General features: G+C 45.5%; 1 protein-coding gene across 3 annotated transcripts in view; it reads left to right on the forward strand.

Annotated features, from left to right (window-relative positions):
- Positions 1-18,668, forward strand: part of CEP152 (centrosomal protein 152) — a 1,079,595-nt gene that overhangs the window by 284,032 nt on the left and 776,895 nt on the right. For all 3 annotated transcript variants that reach the window (XM_078684802.1, XM_078684801.1, XM_078684803.1), the window contains one exon: positions 8,236-8,366. In XM_078684802.1, coding sequence (XP_078540928.1) covers positions 8,236-8,366 — 131 coding nt within the window. The remainder of the gene's footprint in view (positions 1-8,235; positions 8,367-18,668) is intronic.

Consider the following 18,668-nt stretch of genomic DNA (forward strand, 5'->3'; position numbering starts at 1 on the left):
GCTTGAATCCTGATGGTGCAATGAGCAAGGGACTCATGTCTGAGTATACCCTTCCACGCTTAGGGTGGACAAAAATATTTACAACAAGGGGTGGTGAGGGACAGAGTCTCTGAATTAAGCAGAATACTCTCACCCAGTCAAGAGATCAGGGCTAGATCCAACACCGTTTTTTAGCTCATTGCACCATCCCAGTTTCAGAACCTGGCTGTATGCAAATTAGTCTGTCCCTGGCCCAGTGCATCATGGGAACAGGGCAGACCAGACTACAAAAGCCAATTCTTACACTGGGAAGGAAACCAGCTTCCGGGGACCGGTTTCTGGCATTACAGCCGTCTTCGGCCCGGCTTGCTTGAATCCTGATGGTGCAATGAGCAAGGGACTCATGTCTGAGTATACCCTTCCACGCTTAGGGTGGACAAAAATATTTACAACAAGGGGTGGTGAGGGACAGAGTCTCTGAATTAAGCAGAATACTCTCACCCAGTCAAGAGATCAGGGCTAGATCCAACACCGTTTTTTAGCTCATTGCACCATCCCAGTTTCAGAACCTGGCTGTATGCAAATTAGTCTGTCCCTGGCCCAGTGCATCATGGGAACAGGGCAGACCAGACTACAAAAGCCAATTCTTACACTGGGAAGGAAACAGGCTAGTCGATGAGGGCCAGGCCCGTAGCTTCCCCTCCCTCCCCTATTCCCCCTTTATTATTGCAACGCGGTATATGCTTTTTGTGGCGTAGGTTACCAGATCAGTGCCTTTACCCTGGTCTCTGGTGCTGCTGGCTAGCCTCCTGCCTTGAGACCCTGCAGAGGGTCTTACTCCACTTGCCGTGGGTTTCTTTGGATGCGACTGTTGTGTGAATCCCTAATCACACGATTCTCTTTAGCATTATGTGATATGTGTCGTATTGGCCATTCAGGCTTATTGCCCTTTTTTCCGTTCCTGGCCTGTGGCTCAAGACTGGTTATCCTGTCCTATATTGCATTGGAAGCCTTGTTTCCTGGTTCAGTTTCTTTGGCAACCTCTTATCCCCTCTTGGGGACTCTATCACGTATCAATGGTATGCAGTTTTTTCTCTACACTCTCTTGGAGTTGTCTGCTTCTATCCTTCGATTGTTACAGTGGCGACATGTTTTCTTGCTGAGGATTTTTACTTATCTTTTCCGGTCGATCGTTTTCCCCTGTTGACTATTCCCACCTTGTGGATTTGCTCGCGCTCTCCAGTGTTGCGCTATGCCACCTCTCCTAGCTAGAAGTAGGATTGGCGAGTTTTATTGAGACTTGTTGACCCTAAACTTGGGATTCGGGATTGCCGCCTTGTGCCTCTGATTGTACATGCCTCCCCAAGCTAGTGGCTTAAATTCCTCTGATGTAGGGGGATATACGGGATACCCTAGGTATTGACCGTATCCACTGTTGCAGACGCTCTGCAGGGTCGGTCTGTTTGGCATTCGACTGTGGAACAACATGGGTTTTTCTGGTTTTCCCTTTTCCCTTCTCCACGGCCATTGCGTGACGTGCTTCCTCACAGTTGTTGCATTTCCTGTTGTCCTTGCCTCTCAACTGTTGTGTGATGTGGTCTCCTTGCCTCACGGCTGTTAAGTGGTCCTTGAATGAACCTATGTTCTATAATTATGTTATATTCCATGGTTGCCAGTCTGATGGGGATTGCTTCCCTCTCTGCCTTGTGGGAGTCTTTCTTCTGGATATTCCGTTAGGTGATTCTGGAATATTCAGTCATACCTTCTTGTTGTCTAGGTCTAATTATTGGTATGCGCTTTTGGACAAGCTCACTCTGACATGTTTTCCCCTTGGGAAGTACGTGGCTGCATTTCGGCTAATTTCTTTGTCAGGTTTTTGGGCTGTGCTCTACGGTGTGGGCCGTGTAGTGTGCTTGGAGTTCACATATGGCATCCTGACTGTTGTCAGGTGATTATGTGTAGGATTTCTCCTCCTCTTTTTCCCAGACTTGGTTTTTCCTTGCCAGGATTGCCTGATACTCTTCTTTGGGCCAGGCGCTGTAACTCAGAGGCAGTTTCCTGTGGTATTGATGTATCTCTTTCCCACCTGGCAGTGGAGACTTAATTAATTTGGTTGTGATTGGATCGATTTAATTCTTCATATCTTAGTTTCTTCTTTCCTCTTAGCTGTTTGCTTTTGCTTACTTTGCTCCTCTAGTGGCCACTTTCTTTCACCTAAGGTAGAGGCCATCGTCTGGTTCGTCGGTCTGGTGACTCAGTCTTCTATTATACACGTTGCAGACTCTTCTGTCCATCAGCCAGTCCCCCTGGACCTATTTGTGGGATTGGTTCGCAGAACCTCCTACTGGAGTTTATGGCTATGGTGTCTAATTCACAAGTTCAGGAATCTGCAGCTAGATGTCTCTATCAGATGAATAAGTTACTTACCTTCTGTAACAATGTTTCTGGTAAAGACATAGTCTAGCTGCAGATTTCTTAACGCTCCGTCCATCATCTGCACTCTGCAAATGACCTTTAGGTCTGCTCTTGGTGTTTTTAGTTCACTTACTTCCTGATTCTATGACCTTTGGTGTCAGAGTGTTTCCCCCTTTTCCTTGCTGCCCCTGTTGTGATGGGGTCTTCCATTTTCACTGATGTAGTCTCCTGACCTTGTATGAAGCTCGATCTACAACAGTGAGGACTGTGTCTTCTCTACTGGGGTCGATGGCCTCTTGTATCTTCCTCACTCCGCATGCACGCCTGCACATGAGGCCGCTGCAGGAATGTCTGGACGATCAGTGGGACTAGAGACGAGGGACCTTGGATGACAGGATACAGTTGTCTCTGCATGCTCAGCAGTCCCTGAGGTGGTGGTGTTCGGCGGAGAACTTCCTCAAGGGGGTCCGTTCCACAAGGACATTCCCTCTCAGACTATCATGACGGATGCTTCTCTCCACGGATAGGGAGCGCATTCCGGACAGTTACAGATCCAAGGACTGTAGTCCCAGACGGAGTCAACGTACCACAAAAATTTCTTGGAACTCAGAGCTGTTCACTTGGCACTGAAGGCCTTTCTTCCGTCCTTCCAGACCAACTCTCTGCTTGTACAGACGGACAATACGACCACAATGTATTATCTGAACAAGCAAGGGGGATCGAGATCGTGCACACTGTCGCAGGAAGCGCAAGCGATCTGGCACTGGCTGCTAGCCAGAGGATTGAAGGTAACGGCCACCCATCTGCCAGGTGTGCAGAATGGTCAGGCGGACGCCCTCAGCAGACTGATTCAGGAAAACCACGAGTGGGTCATAAACGACGAAGTACTCGAAGACGTCTTCGCCAGGTGGGGCACTCCAGACGTAGATCTGTTCGCCACCGCCGAAAACAGGAAATGCCGAGACTTCGCATCCAGGTATTATCAGCAGGGGACTCTGGGGAATGCGTTATGGATCAACTGGTCGAACAGCTTTCTGTACTCTTTTCCACCCATTCCCCTGATTCCGGCGGTGCTCATCAAGCTGTCCCAGTCTAGGGCGCGTATGATCCTCATTGCTCCGGAATGGCCCAGACAGTGGTGGTTCACGGACCTGCTGCACCGGTCTCTCCTTCCTCACATGCGACTGCCGTGCAGGCCGGATCTTCTCACGAAGTTCGGGGGACAGATGGTGCACCCCAACCTCTCGTCGTTGAGTTTGGCGGCATGGCTCCTGAGATATATGACATATTGAAGGAGGCTAAGAGGCCATCCACTAGGACCTCTTATGCTTACAAATGGAAGAGATTCTGCATCTGGTGCATGTCTAAGTACCATGATCCGACGACCTGCAAGGAAGATGTCATCCTTCCATACCTTCTGCATTTAGCTCAGTCTGGACTTAATTTCCATTCCATTAAAGTTCATCTGGCGGCGTTGACTGCGTACAGTAAATGTCCTTCACATACATCCTTCTTCCAGATTCCTGTGATTAAGGATTTTTTGGAAGGGTTGAAGAAGGTGTTCCCTCCTGTTCGGCTTCCTTCACCTGCATGGGAACTGAATGTGGTGCTGTCCAGGCTGATGAAGGAACCTTTCAAGCCTATTCACAAGGCTTCACTGCAGCACCTGTCTTGGAAGGCGGCGTTCCTCGTGGCCATTACATCGGCCCGCAGGGTGAGTGAGATTCAGGCATTGTGTTGCCAGGAACCTTATACTGTATTTCATGCTGCTAAGGTTGTTATGCGTACTCACCCTAAGTTCCTTCCCAAAGTGATTTCTGATTTTCATGTTAATCAGGTTATAACTTTACCGACTTTTTTCCAGAATCCTTCTACTCCAGCGGAAAGGTCTCTTCATTCCCTGGATGTCAGAAGGGTGTTGAAATTCTATCTGGATAAAACCAAAGACATTCGCAGATCCGACCAATTGTTTGTCAACTATGGGTCGGTTAGGACTGGTCTGGCTACTTCGAAACAGTCTATCTCTAGGTGGAATGTGTCTTGTATCCAGCTCTGTTATCAGAAAGGGAATAAGACTTTAGGAGGTAAGTGTAGGAAGGTAGATCCCTGACTATGGTTGCCCCCAACTTTTTGCCTGGTGTTTTGCTGGTTTTCTGACTTAGTTGACCTGGGGCCCTGCTATTCAGGACCCCAGGCCTACTGCTCTCTCTGTAAAATGGATTCCATGTACCCTAGGTACATATCCAATTGGATACTGAGTCACCTTATCAGTCCCTGTACCGTGTACCTTAGGTACCCAGGGCATAGGTGTACCCAGGGCCTACCAGGGGCTGCAGCATGTATTATGCCACCCCTGGCTGGCCATCCAAATCTGACACAACTGGCTGCACGACAGCTGGGGCAAGGTGGTGTAATCACCCTTTGCTTTAGATATAGTATACCTATATCTAACCCCAAAATCGACACACAGATCTCCTATCAGTCACTCCTATGGCAGGCCTTAACAATCCTGAAGGCAGAGTGCTTGGAATCGTGTGAGATGGTGCTCTGGCATGAGCTGAGCCTATCTGCGGCTTTCGGGATCCATCCCTTAGCCGTTTCCATGATATCGCATACCATATACTCTTAAGTGCATTATAATCCTCGCGGTTATATGCCAACTCTGGTATCGCTTTATCAAAACATGTCGAGTAAGGTGTCATACGAATTGGAATACTAACCCCTCGCCAATTCTGGCGACGGGGTTAGCATTCCACCCTTCTAGAGGGACACGACATGTATGTAACCCCTAACCCCGGTTAAAGTCAGACAGAGCCTTAGCATCCACAAAATGGATGCTGCCACCGAGACACAAGTCTGCCCTCCTGCTGCTGGGAGTCCTCCCAGAGCAGGAGATAAGGACAAAGGGTTACCTGCCAGGGGCAGTGCCAGCACCGTCCCAGACAGGATTTTGTGTATTGTAGGTAGGCAGGGCTTCAGAGAAAGGTGACTGCACGTGGCACCCCGGTGCTCACTGTGCATAGGCTGGCTTGAACCAGTTCCAGGGACACTCCAGACCCTGTGCTGGGGAAAAGCCCGCCAAGGATGTGGGTGTAACCACCCCCCTCCTGGTCCCACCCCTAGGGCAGGACTTAGTCGCGTGCCAGCCCCCTTTTCCCAGATAAAGGTAGGGACTGGCCCCCTTCCAAATCAGATCATCTTTGAATCCTGAAACTACTTTCTACGAAAGGAACTCAAGACTTCTTCCTAAGATTTCTCCCTTGTGACTAAGGAGTAGTCACCCTGCATCCGCAGGCACCATCTAAAGAACACTGCGGTCTGCTGCAAGTCCTTCCTCCGGAATCCGACTGCCCAGCTCGACGAGAACCGGCTTCCCTGGCACCTCTGACCTCTACCCACCTCTACAGCCCAGCTGAGAACCGTGGGTGCGACGAGACCTCGAGGGACCGGCCATCTGCAAGACTGCACGACTTCTGCACAGCAAGCCCGCCGAGTAATTCCCTGGTGAGTGCTTTGGGGTCCGAGAAGCCCCGACCCTGAGCAGCTCCAGCACCGAAGTGCAGCCTCCCAGCATCTCCACGATCTGCGTGGGGCCCTTCTGCTTTTTGCTGCTCACCGCGTTGTTTGGCTACTAGCCCGTTGGCTTGTGGCCTTCTGAACGACGCCCGACGACATCACTGCTGCTGGTCTGGTTGCTCCAGACTGGCCCTTGCTCCCTTTCCGAAGAGGAGCACCCCGGACCCTCCTGGTCCACTCAAGACGCCATTTTGAGTCCACCGCGTGGGCTTGAATTAGCCAAGGCTTGTTGCCCAATCCTGGGTAACTTCGACGCCGACAGCTTCATCCATCGTGGGACAGCTCGCCTCTCCATCCTGGTCGCTGACAACGCCTCCGGGTCCGTGAGATCTGCAGAGCCAGCGTCGCCCACTCACCTAGTCGAGGTGACTACCATCCGGTGCCCTCCTGGTGCCCACTGACTACTGGCTAGTAGTCACGAACTTGGTCCCCTCTGCTTTCAGGTGTCATCCATCTTCCAGATCCAGGCTTGGATCAACTCGAACTATCTTCACTGGTTGCCTGCCAGCATCTTTCTTCCAGGCTCCTGGTCCGGCAACGAGGATTCCCGACGTCTTTTGAGACCTATGCAGCTGCAGCCCCTGGGCTAGGTTACTTCGGCATTCCGGTGCCCCAGCATAGCCTCACTATCCAAGGGTCAGGATCCACTGTCGTTTTCTTCCTACCAGGTCGGGCTCGCCCGTAAACACTAACTTTAACTTTACTAGCTTCCATAGACTTTGTCCCGCATCCCGCGTGAGAGTGCACACTCTGCACCCGAGTCCCCTGGGTCTCCTAGAAGTAATCTAACGATTCTATAGTCAAGTCCTAGCGATTCCAAAGCCTATTAGTACTGTACTTACCTGCTAGTAATTTCGCATTCCACTTTTAAAGTATATGGTTTTTCGTGCCCCTCGGGCATTTGTGTATACCGTGCTAACTTAAGTATTTTCGTAAGAGTTTTGTTGTGTGCCTAGCACCCTGTCCTCATAAAGAGTACAGGGTTGTTGTGATTCTAATAAATACATTGTTTATTTTCATAACACTTGTGTGGTGTCCTTTCACTGGGTGTTCAAGGGGTAATGTGATGGTAAAACAGCTGGCTTAACACGCCCTATAGAGTCTTAGCCTTAGACTGCTCGTATCCATGCTACTAGGATAGCTGGTCTATAAGGTTGACTTACAACCAATCATCAATAAGGGTTGTTTGGACTGATATATAGTGATCACTAGAATAGTGAACACTGCACATCAGGCCAACTTCTCACAGTAAGCCTAAGGCTCATTCCACCAGGGGCAAAGCGGCTACGACAGCTTTGCTTCGTAACGTTCCCATTGCAGAAATCTGCAAGGCTGTCACTTGGAAGTCGGTCCATACCTTTGCTAAGCATTACTGTCTCGATTCGGATGCCAGGGCAGATGCTCAGGTTGGGCAGGCTTCATTGAGAAATCTGTTTGCACAGTAGTGGTGTTGCCTTATTTTTCTCCACTGCCAGGTTGTTTTTTGGATGGGCTTGCCATTCTATTCACTAGATAATGACTATACACAGAGATCCCCTACTACAGAAGGAGTTGTTTCTTACCTGTAACTCCAGTTCTGTAGTAGGGGTATCTCTGTTATAGTCATTAGCGCCCGCCCTCCTCCCCGGTGGAGAAAAGGATAAAATGACGAATGCTACAGGTCTAGCTGTATACACCTCCAAAAAGAACTGAAAGTGGAGGGAGTTGCTGTGCATTCTGGGATACCAGGAGAGTTCTGGAAAGTTTTCTTAAAGGCACAGTGTCCCTTTTTAAGCCACATAATGGCAGCCTATGGGGGCTTGTCTGTGTTGCCCTTCCTCTCTATCATTCCAAGGATTTGGTGAAGGGGGGGGGGGGGGAGTGTTTTCCATGGTGAAAACTGGCAGACAGGTTTAAATGTGATATTGGTGGAATATCCTTTGCATTTCTAGTTGAAGTACTGGACAGTGTAGCCTTGCATGTATAGGCTGCATTATTTGTCTTTAAATTCTCTCTCTTAAGTGTCTATGGAGGACTGCAAAGACGACAGCTTAAGAGATTATTTTTGATTGCTCCGGGGTCCCCGCACATGAGCTGGACTATTCACTAGATTATGACTATAACAGAGATACCCCTACTACAGAACTGGAGTTACAGGTAAGAAACTACTCCTTCCTCTTTGTGTAGATGGGCATTACCTTTCCATGCATCAGGAAAAGTGTTTAGTGTATATACTGTGTGAGTTTTTTCGGCATTTTCAGTTGATTAATGCATCACTTTTTCTAGAAACATTTGAGTACTATTGAAGAATTAACTCAAAAGGAGGAAAGCCTGAAGAGCAAGAATCAAGAGTTATGCAATGAAATGAGACAAATGATAGAAGATTTTGACCATGACAAGCAAGAAGCTATTGACAGGTAACATTACCATGTTTATTTGCTAAGCAGTAAAAATGTAATGTTGTTTTTGCACAGTGCAATGTTGTTTTAATCTCTCTTTCTGATCAGTTGCTTACAACTTTATAATAACAAGAAGAAAACTAATCCAACCTGTTGATACTTTTTTTTTTTTTAATAAATCTTTTTATTATTTTAAGACAAGAAAAAAGGAATAGACATATCCGGTGCCATGTATACATACAGAATAATAGGGTGAACAGGAACAATAACAGGATAGACGTGGAGCAACAGAGGAGTCCCTGAGAGGCCCGCGCTAATGAATTCGAAATATGACTTGCAACATTACAATCGATAAACAGTTTAAATGCGGACTCTCAAGACCCTCTCCCCCATAAAACCATAAATGCAAAGATTCATGACAGTCAGACACTAGAATATAAAAAACTGAAAATGAGGATATTTCGACAATATTACGTATAAGGAAAAACTAAAAAAGAGATAGAAAAAAGGAAAAACCATATGAGCGATAACAGAAAGAAAACCAAAAACCCATCCCCCCACCCTGCACCCCTGCAACGGTTATCGCCTAAACCCCAAGCAGTGTGCCTGTCGCCCCAACTAAGTAAGTTCTAAAAGAAGAAAAGAGACTGTGGGGGAGGGCATTTCCATATAAGCTCCCGGTCCCCTTCCCCCCTGCCAGAAACCAGCGCCTCCTATGAAACAAGTCAAAAATATCTATAGTCCCAAAGAAATTAAATTAGGGGGAGCCGTGACGCACCACCCAACCTCCCGCGAGACAAACTGCCACGAATTCCAGATCCATTAGGGCCGTAATACCAACAACAGTCGATCATTCTCAACCATGGCCCTTCCGAACCTTTGTGTGAACCCCTCCCATCACTTCAGCAGGAGACTCAAAGTGAAAAAAGAGTCTGAATAAATCCAATCCAATCCAATTCAAAGTCAGCAAGTGGCCAAGAACTTCAGCAGCGTAGGAAAACTCCCTCACGGACGGATAGTCCCAATGTAGTTTTCTCCAAGATTGTAAAGTCACTAAAGAGGGAGAGGATGAAACAGAAGCCCAGGGACAGTCACCCAAAGGATTCTCCAGGGAGGGGACGCAAATCGGTTTTCCCAAAGTTAGCAATGATGGTAAGCAGGTCGATACGTTCAAAACACCGGGTACTGGATTTTCCAAGAGACCAACCAAGGGCTGCTGCTCCTCTTGTCGCACGGGGTCCCCGTCCAGAATCAAGATGGTCGTACTCGAAATCGCAGCTTGTGATAATACCTGTGATGTAGCATGGTCCGGTTCCACGTACTCCATAGCCAATAAGCCCATCATCATTTTGTGAAGCAGGGCATCCACATGTGTATGAAATGCCCCGATGGCTGCCATTATGGTCTTTAGCGACGGCTCACTCTCCGTCCGATCCATCCCTCCACGCTCAACAACGATCATGTTCACCGCCCCCTAGGAGCCGGCTTCCCCGGGGGGAACAGACAGGAACGGACGGCGTCTGAGGGGGCTGACCGGATTCTGCGCAACAATATGCAGCTCGTTCGCGCAAGCGAAGACCCCGACCCGACGAATCCTGGCCGAGCCACACCGGGTCCGCGGGTCAGGGACCTCCACCCCCGGTTACTGTCGTGCCACGTCACTCCTCCCTCAATGTTAATCAGGCAAAATGAGCGCCGTCGAGATCGGGCAAAGAAAAAACCTCCACTACGGTAGACCGGACCCTGACTGGCTCCCAAGGCCGATGTTGTTCAACTACAACACGGGCAGAGCAAAACTCGAGGCTCCGGCTCTCCTGCTGGATTAGGCCACAAACTTCCACTCAACGCAGCTCCGTCACCCAAGCGAATTAAATCTTCGGAATTGCACCGTCGGAGTGAGCAGCGGTTCATCTACACGGGGGTCGGGCGTTAAATCAGGATTATCGACAGGATCTTCTGGCAGGATACGGAGGTCGGCGGAGCCGGGAGCCTAAGCGGCCATCTTGGTTGCTATCGTAGCTCCTCCTCCCTGTTGATACTTTTAGCAATGCTATAAGGAGCTAAAATTTGGCTTTCATAGCAGGCCATTTTTGTGTATATCTTCAGTGAATAAATAATCGGTTCAGTATTTCTGTACATCTTTCCGGGTATTACACTGTGAGTATCATTGGAAAAAAATACTTTAAAAATTTTTCTTCTTGAGATGCCCCTACATATTTATTAGCACTGAATATCTTCATCTATGTGCACAAACTCTAAACGCTTTTTCAATAGCGAGATATAATGTTCGATCATAGGCTGCTTTAGCGGTCTGTTGACCAGACCTGTTGTTTCCTGCATTCCTAGAGTATAAACATAGGGCTTCGTCTCAGTGACTAGTTTATGATTGGACGGCTTTGTTTATCCGTCTCAATTGTTTCTTCTGGATTCAATGTCTTCCCTTCCCATTCTTGTGTTTCTTTTGACCATGAGCATTTAAATCTCACAGTCCTCTGATTGTTTGAGCTTTGTATTCTTCCACTGCTAATGTGCTTTTCATTTAGGGAACTATGTACTTTCCTTTAAGCAATCTATGGGAGTAAATGTGTTTTCTTGCTTTCTCATCGTGTGCTGCTCCCCCCACCCTTTTCTAAATAGTCAAACCTCCTGCTTCTCCATTTCTCCTCTTCCCTCCTCACTTTCCATCCCATCAACCCCACCCTTCCTCAACTTTATTTTTTTTTGTAAACTTTTTTGTGCGTTTCCTGCGCTGTCTGCTGGCATCCTTCTTAAAATGGTTTTTTAGCTTTATCAAAAAAACCACTCTCACTGCAGCAAGGACATTGTTTTTACTATTTTAGCAAAGCCATTCAACGATGGCTACTGCAAATTGAATCAGTTTGTTAAAATACTCTAAATGTATTCAAAGATTGCCGCTGTGCTGTTGCGCGCACCTCCAACACAGACCTCTTTGAACTTGTTGGTTAAAATATTACAGATGATTTCAGATGGCTGCTGTGGATGCTCACACATCTGTGGCGGCCAGACTATCTAACACAAAAAACATACTCAAAGCATGGCAGTGTCACTGCCAGCACCTATATTAGCTATGCTAATTCTTGTTTTAAATGACCACCTCAAACCCCAGGAGAGAAGCAAATTCGAACAAGCTTGTGGTCTGAAACAGATAAAAAGGATACCGCACTTTAAGGCATTTAAACATCGCTTGGAATCCCAAATGTCTTTCCTTTAGGGGAACCATTCATAGTTTACAGGACGATGACGGAGGGTTGTTTATAACGAAGAACTAGGAGGTATCTCCTCCTTCATAATAGGGTTTTTATTGATGTATATACTAGTGAATAAAATGGCATGCTCCTTCTTAAACACAAACAAAGTAACTGTGGGTCTAACCACTAATATTTAACCACTGTCTGACCAAAACCTCCTAAAGGTTTCTAACCATGTGGGAAATAGAATTTAATCTGAACATAACAGGATACTTTCAATGTGTGAAAAATACCCATCAGTTATCGTCCGGTACCGCCCTTGTCGTGATATGGGACTCCTCACACAAGGATAGATAGATCCCGCAGTCATCCTCAACCATGCGAAGGTGGGTTCCCCAGAGAAAAGGTTATGTAATCGGCGTGTACTTGATAACTGAAAAAAGCAGTGCATGAGTGTATGGGAGTGAAAAATTTTGAAGGGTACTAAAATTGTAGAGCTGGGAGGAAAAAGTGAGTTTATTAATTAGTACCTCTCAAACTTCCAACATATAAAAACCAGTGCAGGTAAACAGTAGTTTCAACAAATAGCTACTGTACAAATTGGTCAACATGTTTCTGCAGTCTTTGGACCCATAAAGGTGTCCGCGGCTTTCGTCAGGACTATAGATTGCTACTGCTAGTGATAAAGGGTAAAAAAACAAAATGATATCTAACCGTCGGTACTCCGGGCGTCCCTTCACCTCCCCGAGATGGCCCAGAGGGATGCCGGAGTACGGACGGTTAGAGCGGTGCTCCACCTACCTGAGCCGCAGCCAGGTGAGGCGTAGTATTTTCCTCCTACCAGAAAGGAGAATTGTTGTATACCTGGAACGTTCAGTTGATATCATTTAGTTTTTTTACCCTTTATCACTAGCAGTAGCAATCTATGGTCCTGACGAAAGCAGCGGACACCTTTATGGGTCCAAAGACTGCAGAAACATGTTGACCAATTTGTACAGTAGCTATTTGTTGAAACTACTGTTTACCTGCACTGGTTTTTACATGTTGGAAGTTTGAGAGGTACTTAATAAACTCACTTTTTCCTCCCAGCTCTCCAATTTTAGTACCCTTCACAATTTTTCACTCCCATACACTCATGCACTGCTTTTTTCAGTTATCAAGTACACGCCGATTACATAACCTTTTCTCTGGGGCTCCCACTTTCGCATGGTCGCAGATGACTGCGGGATCTATTTCTCCTTGTGTGAGGAGTCCCATATGATGACAAGGGCGGTACCGGACGATAACTGATGGGTATTTTTCACACATAAAAAATATCCTGTTATGTTCAGATTAAACTCTATTTCCCACATGGTTAGAAACTTTTAGGAGGTTTTGGTCAGACAGTGGTTAATTATTAGAGTGGTTAGACCCACAGTTACTTTGTGTTTATACTAGTGCCTTAGGGGGTTGTAACTGTGATAGGTCCCTAAATATGCCCTCGGACCCTCTCTTCACGGTTGTGTTTATGCTCCTTCTTAGTCAACTCTTAGTGAAAGAGACTTGGGAAGGCAGATGGACCTCTTTAGAGCAGTAATAGCCACTGTACTTCTAATAGAATGACCTTAAGGTTTACCAACCAAGGTTTTATGCATTTTCTACTATGAAGGTGCATTGCATCATTCATTCTTTTTTGCTATGCAATTTGGAAAGAGGTATCCCGGTTTAAAAACCCCTATGGTTGACAAAGCTACCTCATTTTCATGACCTTTATCTTCTCCATGCAGTTAATTTCCTCTGCCACCGTCTCCTCCCTTCCAACCTCTGCATAGTTTGTTTAAGATGCTGGTAAACGGTTTTTAGTTTTGACAGTTGATCACTTTGATTGGTTTTGTGTAAAACGTCTACTACACTAATCCAATGTTAATATTTGTGCCACCAAAATACTGCAATAAATAAATAGCACTGAGACCTAGGACATAGATTTGATTACCCAACCATTTTGTTCCATGTACAGACCTCTAGATAGCAAGAGACTAGCGTTCAAAACTATCCATTGCATAAGATTATCTAAGGGAAGAGACTCGTGTATTTATGGCTCTCTATTCTAGCTTTTCTTCCTGTTGCAGTCCGCTTACTAATGGATTTGATTTGAAAATCAATTGAGCCTCTATAGTGGGAGAGGGTTTGAGGATCTAGCATCTGTCTTCAGAATGCATTACTGGCAGCTTGAAATCTGTTATGATAAATTTGGTAAGCTCCCAAAGGACCATTTTGTGCACAAGACAAATCATCTTGTTTTGTACAGCTGTTGTGTGCAATAGTAAATAGCCATCCAGTTCTTGATAAATATCTAAAATTGTGGATGGTAAAAATATTAGCTAGATTTTCGAGGATGTACTCTTTTTGTTACTGACACCAGGCCAAATTTAGTCCATGCTTCATTTAACAATTCATTGTTCATTGTTCTACAAGTAATGGTGCTCTTCTGGTACCGTCCTTTTCGTTGAGCTCTTGGGTATGACCAGGAGATCAGCTATATGTCCATGAGTCTCATTGTAAAGTGAGTTGACCATTTTTTTCTTAGCAAGTGGTGAAAGTATAGACATCGTCAAAATATGGACTTCACATATGAAGGTATCAACACTATTAGTAATCATACATTAATGAAGTAAACTGAATATTTATTCTATAAAGTCTGAACTGAATATAGAGGATATAGACCAAAAATAAGATTAAATACTATTTGAGAAATAGCCCTCGTCACCAAAGAAGATTCAAACCAATTTTACAGATGTTGAATCACTGTTTGTAATTTTGCTTTTATTGAGACTTGAACATTTTATATTCACATGTTCATCTGTTGGTAAAACATTTGATGATTTAAACTCTCAGTTAATAAAATTGGATTATATTTGTTAGAATTTTGCTGCAAATTAAGTCCCTGACTGAGTATGAAGATCCCAATCAAAGCCGGTCAGTTTCCAGTATTTCTGAAACTTCATGCATCCATTGTCAAGAGGATGCTTCGTAAATAAGACCAGATGAGCTTTATGGTTGTATTTACTATGGAAGGAAGCTCACAGAAAATCAAAGACCTCAGTTGTCTGTTGGGCAGAGTTAATTGTAGAATAATTTTTCAGTATAATGAGATATGTTATGAACAAGTGGTAACAGCAAGTTGGAGATGAGTGTTCATTATACAAGATGGATATATACCACTTGGTAAAGATTTATTTGGCTACTACCAAGGCATGAATGCATACGTTCTTTATGCAGCACTGGTGGATATATAGAGTGATATCAATTTCATTTAAGCATATGTTTGGGAGATTTCTCTAGATTACAAGGCAACAATGAAGAAGCTTCTCACCTTTTCAGTAGTCTGCATCCCCATTTTTAAGTCTCGCCTAGCATTGCAGCTCATGCGCTGCTCGTTCTGCGAGGGCTTCTTGTAATCAATACACTTTCAGAAGTGGTGTTTCGACTCGTCCTGTTATTTGCATTGGTTAGCGTCATTTGTTATGGTAAACAGTGTCTTTTGATTGTAAGTGAGGCTTTTTAGTCCCTCCTGGTTACCGCCCTGTCTTCTTTTAGCCCCGCCCACCCGGACTGGATCTTTTACTGGCGGCATGAGACAATCTGTTATATAATTACTGGCTCAGCACTTTTTTGTTTACCATTACTGTATTGTGCGTTTAGCATTGTGTTACGTTTGTCTAATAATGATTTGTATGTTTTTTTTAATTATTTTAATGAGCGCGGCGCCCGCTAGGGACACCACGCTCACTTTATTTATTTATATTTTCGTGGCGTCCACTTCAGGAACACTGCGCTCTGTTTGTATTTTTTTGACGGAGGGGGCTTACTCGTACGCTGCGTATTCACCCTTTTTTTTGTCTTGCACGCTCGTAATGACCGCTGGGTGAGCCTCTCCTCGCTTCAGCCCCTCCATCTGAAATACTGTGCTAGTTAACAGTAAACTACTCAGAAGTAAAGGCAGCGTGAGAGTTTTGTCCTGGCGGGGCATCCGTACTGGGCTTCATCTGCACAGCTCCGTGTTTCTTGGTCCTCGGTGCAGTTTTCTTCTTGACACCGTTAGCAAACACCACTTTTGGGATCATGTAGGGCCAAGGGTCCGTGCCCGCTGTGCAGATCAGCATTGAGTCGGCCTACGAAAAGCAGGTGCAGGAGGTGGGCCTAGATGGATCCGAGATCTACGTGCAGCCACTGGACATGTCCCAGAACCTAGCTCGCCTGGCACGGCGCATAGATTTCAGCATGGGGTCCGGCGGTGAGGACGTAGCAGGCGGCTCTCCATCTGGTCGGGACTGGGGGGTTTCCGAACCGGAGGACTAAGAGGGTAAGGAACGTGGTCCAGATATGTTATTTGGGTGTGCTGTTGTTCTAAGTAGATGTATTATAGTCAGTGCTTTGAATGAACAGTTGTTAAGTACCTGTACTTAATAGCAAGGCTGCTGTACTTTTAATTGGAAAGAAGCAGTACTTCTCAGTAGCAAACAGGTGCCCTAGGACAGTGAGTACCGGTGCTTCTGGTTTTCCATTTCAAGCACTGATTGTATTGTAGCATTTAAATAGCGCTTCAGACTCAGTTGTGGAACACCTTCTCTGACTGGTAAGAGGCTGCACTGGGAAGACAGCGTTGTTAACAGTGTTTTATTGTAAGCCTGTGTTGCCACCAAAGAGTGATCAGATGTGTGCTTTTTCCTGTCTTGCCTAGCAGTGTGATGTACTAGGAGGTGCAATGCATAGGCTTGGAAAAATATTTGTAATTAGCTGATGATTATAATTTACTATAGAAGTCCAGTGCTATGTTTCTAAGTTTTTGTTATACTAGAGGTTTAGATTTACCTGAATGGTTTATGCTATTGGTACTCCCATTGTTGTGGGGACTAAAATATGTATCCAGAGGGGCAGTGGGATGAGATGTCCATGTGCATAAAAAGGGTCTGGGATTAATTGGAGAAGGCCCAGTAATCCATATGGCAACATGCTCGAGGTAGTGATGCTGTTAAATATGCGAAATGATGGCAAATGGGTATGAATAGAAGTTGGCGACGAGCTGAAGCCACTCACAAAGGTTGAAGTGGAAAGGGTCTATTGGCAACAACATTCCTAAGCTTTTAAAATGCTGCCAAAACAGTTCCCATACTTTTTGTTGGAAAAAAAGACGTTTGTTTTGTATGGTCAGTGCTGAGCATGAGTTACCTCTGGCTGAAAGGGTAACAGCGGTCCCCTGCACTGCAAAGAGAGAGAAAACAGACAACTAAACAATAAACAAGCCTTCTCTCCAGGGTATCCTGTTACCAGAAAGAAATGTGAATGTGTGCAGTTAGTCAATTGGCAGATCTAAAGGTTCCTTAGGAGCCAGTCAAGGGTTTAATTCATATGATCACCTGAAGCTTCCTGGTGACAGTTATTAATTTTGAGAGACGCTTTCTTTTATCTTATTTGTTTACAAATAAACGTGCATGCTGAGCGTGTCACCCACTTTAAGGATTCTGCGCTCAGTTTCAATAAAAAAAACAACCTTTATTGGTGAGCATGGCACCCACTTCACAGACTGCACTGAAAAGATGACTCGGTGCACACCTTCCTTTCCTCCAATTGTTCTGTATTAATCTCTTTGTTCTCTTCTATCGCGTGCATACCCTGGAAAACGCGGACAGCCCGCCACGTTGCTGAATGAAAATGCACTGAAAGAGGAGTGAGTTCCACTCCTAACCGGGTGCACAGCTTAGTGTTCATGGCATTACAAAATTTGCCACCAAATCAATCCTTTGTTCTCATCTTCTTTATTAGTCATCACAATCATCAAAATATTTCATTCTTCTTGTTTTTGCGCATGTCACAAGGGGGAACGCTTACATTTTCGCTCAACTCTAAATGGAGCAGAAATGCTAATCCAAGCCTTATTCTGCGCCACGAAAGCATATGTAAGTTTTGTCCATGTCCATAAAACTCATTTACCCAATGCATTTCGGGCCTTCTGTCTGGCCCTTCGTCAGGGGTTATCTAAAATACAAAATACATTATTTAGACTGTGTTTTACTGAATACCACTTAACATCAGATGCAGATAACAACCCATAGCTGTCTCCTAAATCAACGTTTTCCCGCTAAAAAACGTAGCGTGATACTACGTTTTACAATGAATACCTCTGCTCTCCTCTCTGCCTTTCCCTCTTCGTGTGTCCTCTCAATACAGCCTCCCCCCATGTGACCTAAAGCCTTCCTTTCTGACATTTATTCTACCTCCATCACCCCTCTGAAACAATCCGTCCTCTGTGCATCACCTTCCATTCGACGGTGTATTTTCAAATACATTCACTCCCCCACTCATTTACCGTTCTAACTTGTGCATACCTGTTCAAAAATGTCTGCGTTCTCATTCTTTCATCTGCTTCCACAACGAACCAGTGTTAAACTCCTGTTTTTCATACTGCGAGCCCAACTTTTTAAACCACAAGTTGTATCCGCCCTTCTGATGCACCTGTGCACAATTAGTCAGTCTTATCCTTCACACGCTGTTGTTCCGTCCTCCCCACTTAATCACCGCCTACAAAACCCACAATGCACTCCTTGTGCAAACCTCTCTCCTAAATGTCAGGCCCCATTATTTCTAAACACACATTCCGATCTTCAACATCTCACTGAGTACTCATTATTAGTGCCCCGCCCTCCCGCAGATGTTAAACCCACGTTGATCATTTTGCCTCGATCGGAATGTGTGTTTAGAAATAATGGGGCCTGACATTTAGGAGAGAGGTTTGCACAAGGAGTGCATTGTGGGTTTTGTAGGCGGTGATTAAGTGGGGAGGATGAACCAACAGCGTGTGAAGGATAAGACTGACTAATTGTGCACAGGTGCATCAGAAGGGCGGATACAACTTGTGGTTTAAAAAGTTGGGCTCGCAGTATGAAAAACAGGAGTTTAACACTGGTTCGTTGTGGAAGCAGATGAAAGAATGAGAACGCAGACATTTTTGAACAGGTATGCACAAGTTAGAACGGTAAATGAGTGGGGGAGTGAATGTATTTGAAAATACACCGTCGAATGGAAGGTGATGCACAGAGGAAGGATTGTTTCAGAGGGGTGATGGAGGTAGAAT

This window comes from Lissotriton helveticus, chromosome 3_2 (assembly GCF_964261635.1).
Source record: "Lissotriton helveticus chromosome 3_2, aLisHel1.1, whole genome shotgun sequence".
NCBI classification, from domain to species: domain Eukaryota; kingdom Metazoa; phylum Chordata; class Amphibia; order Caudata; family Salamandridae; genus Lissotriton; species Lissotriton helveticus.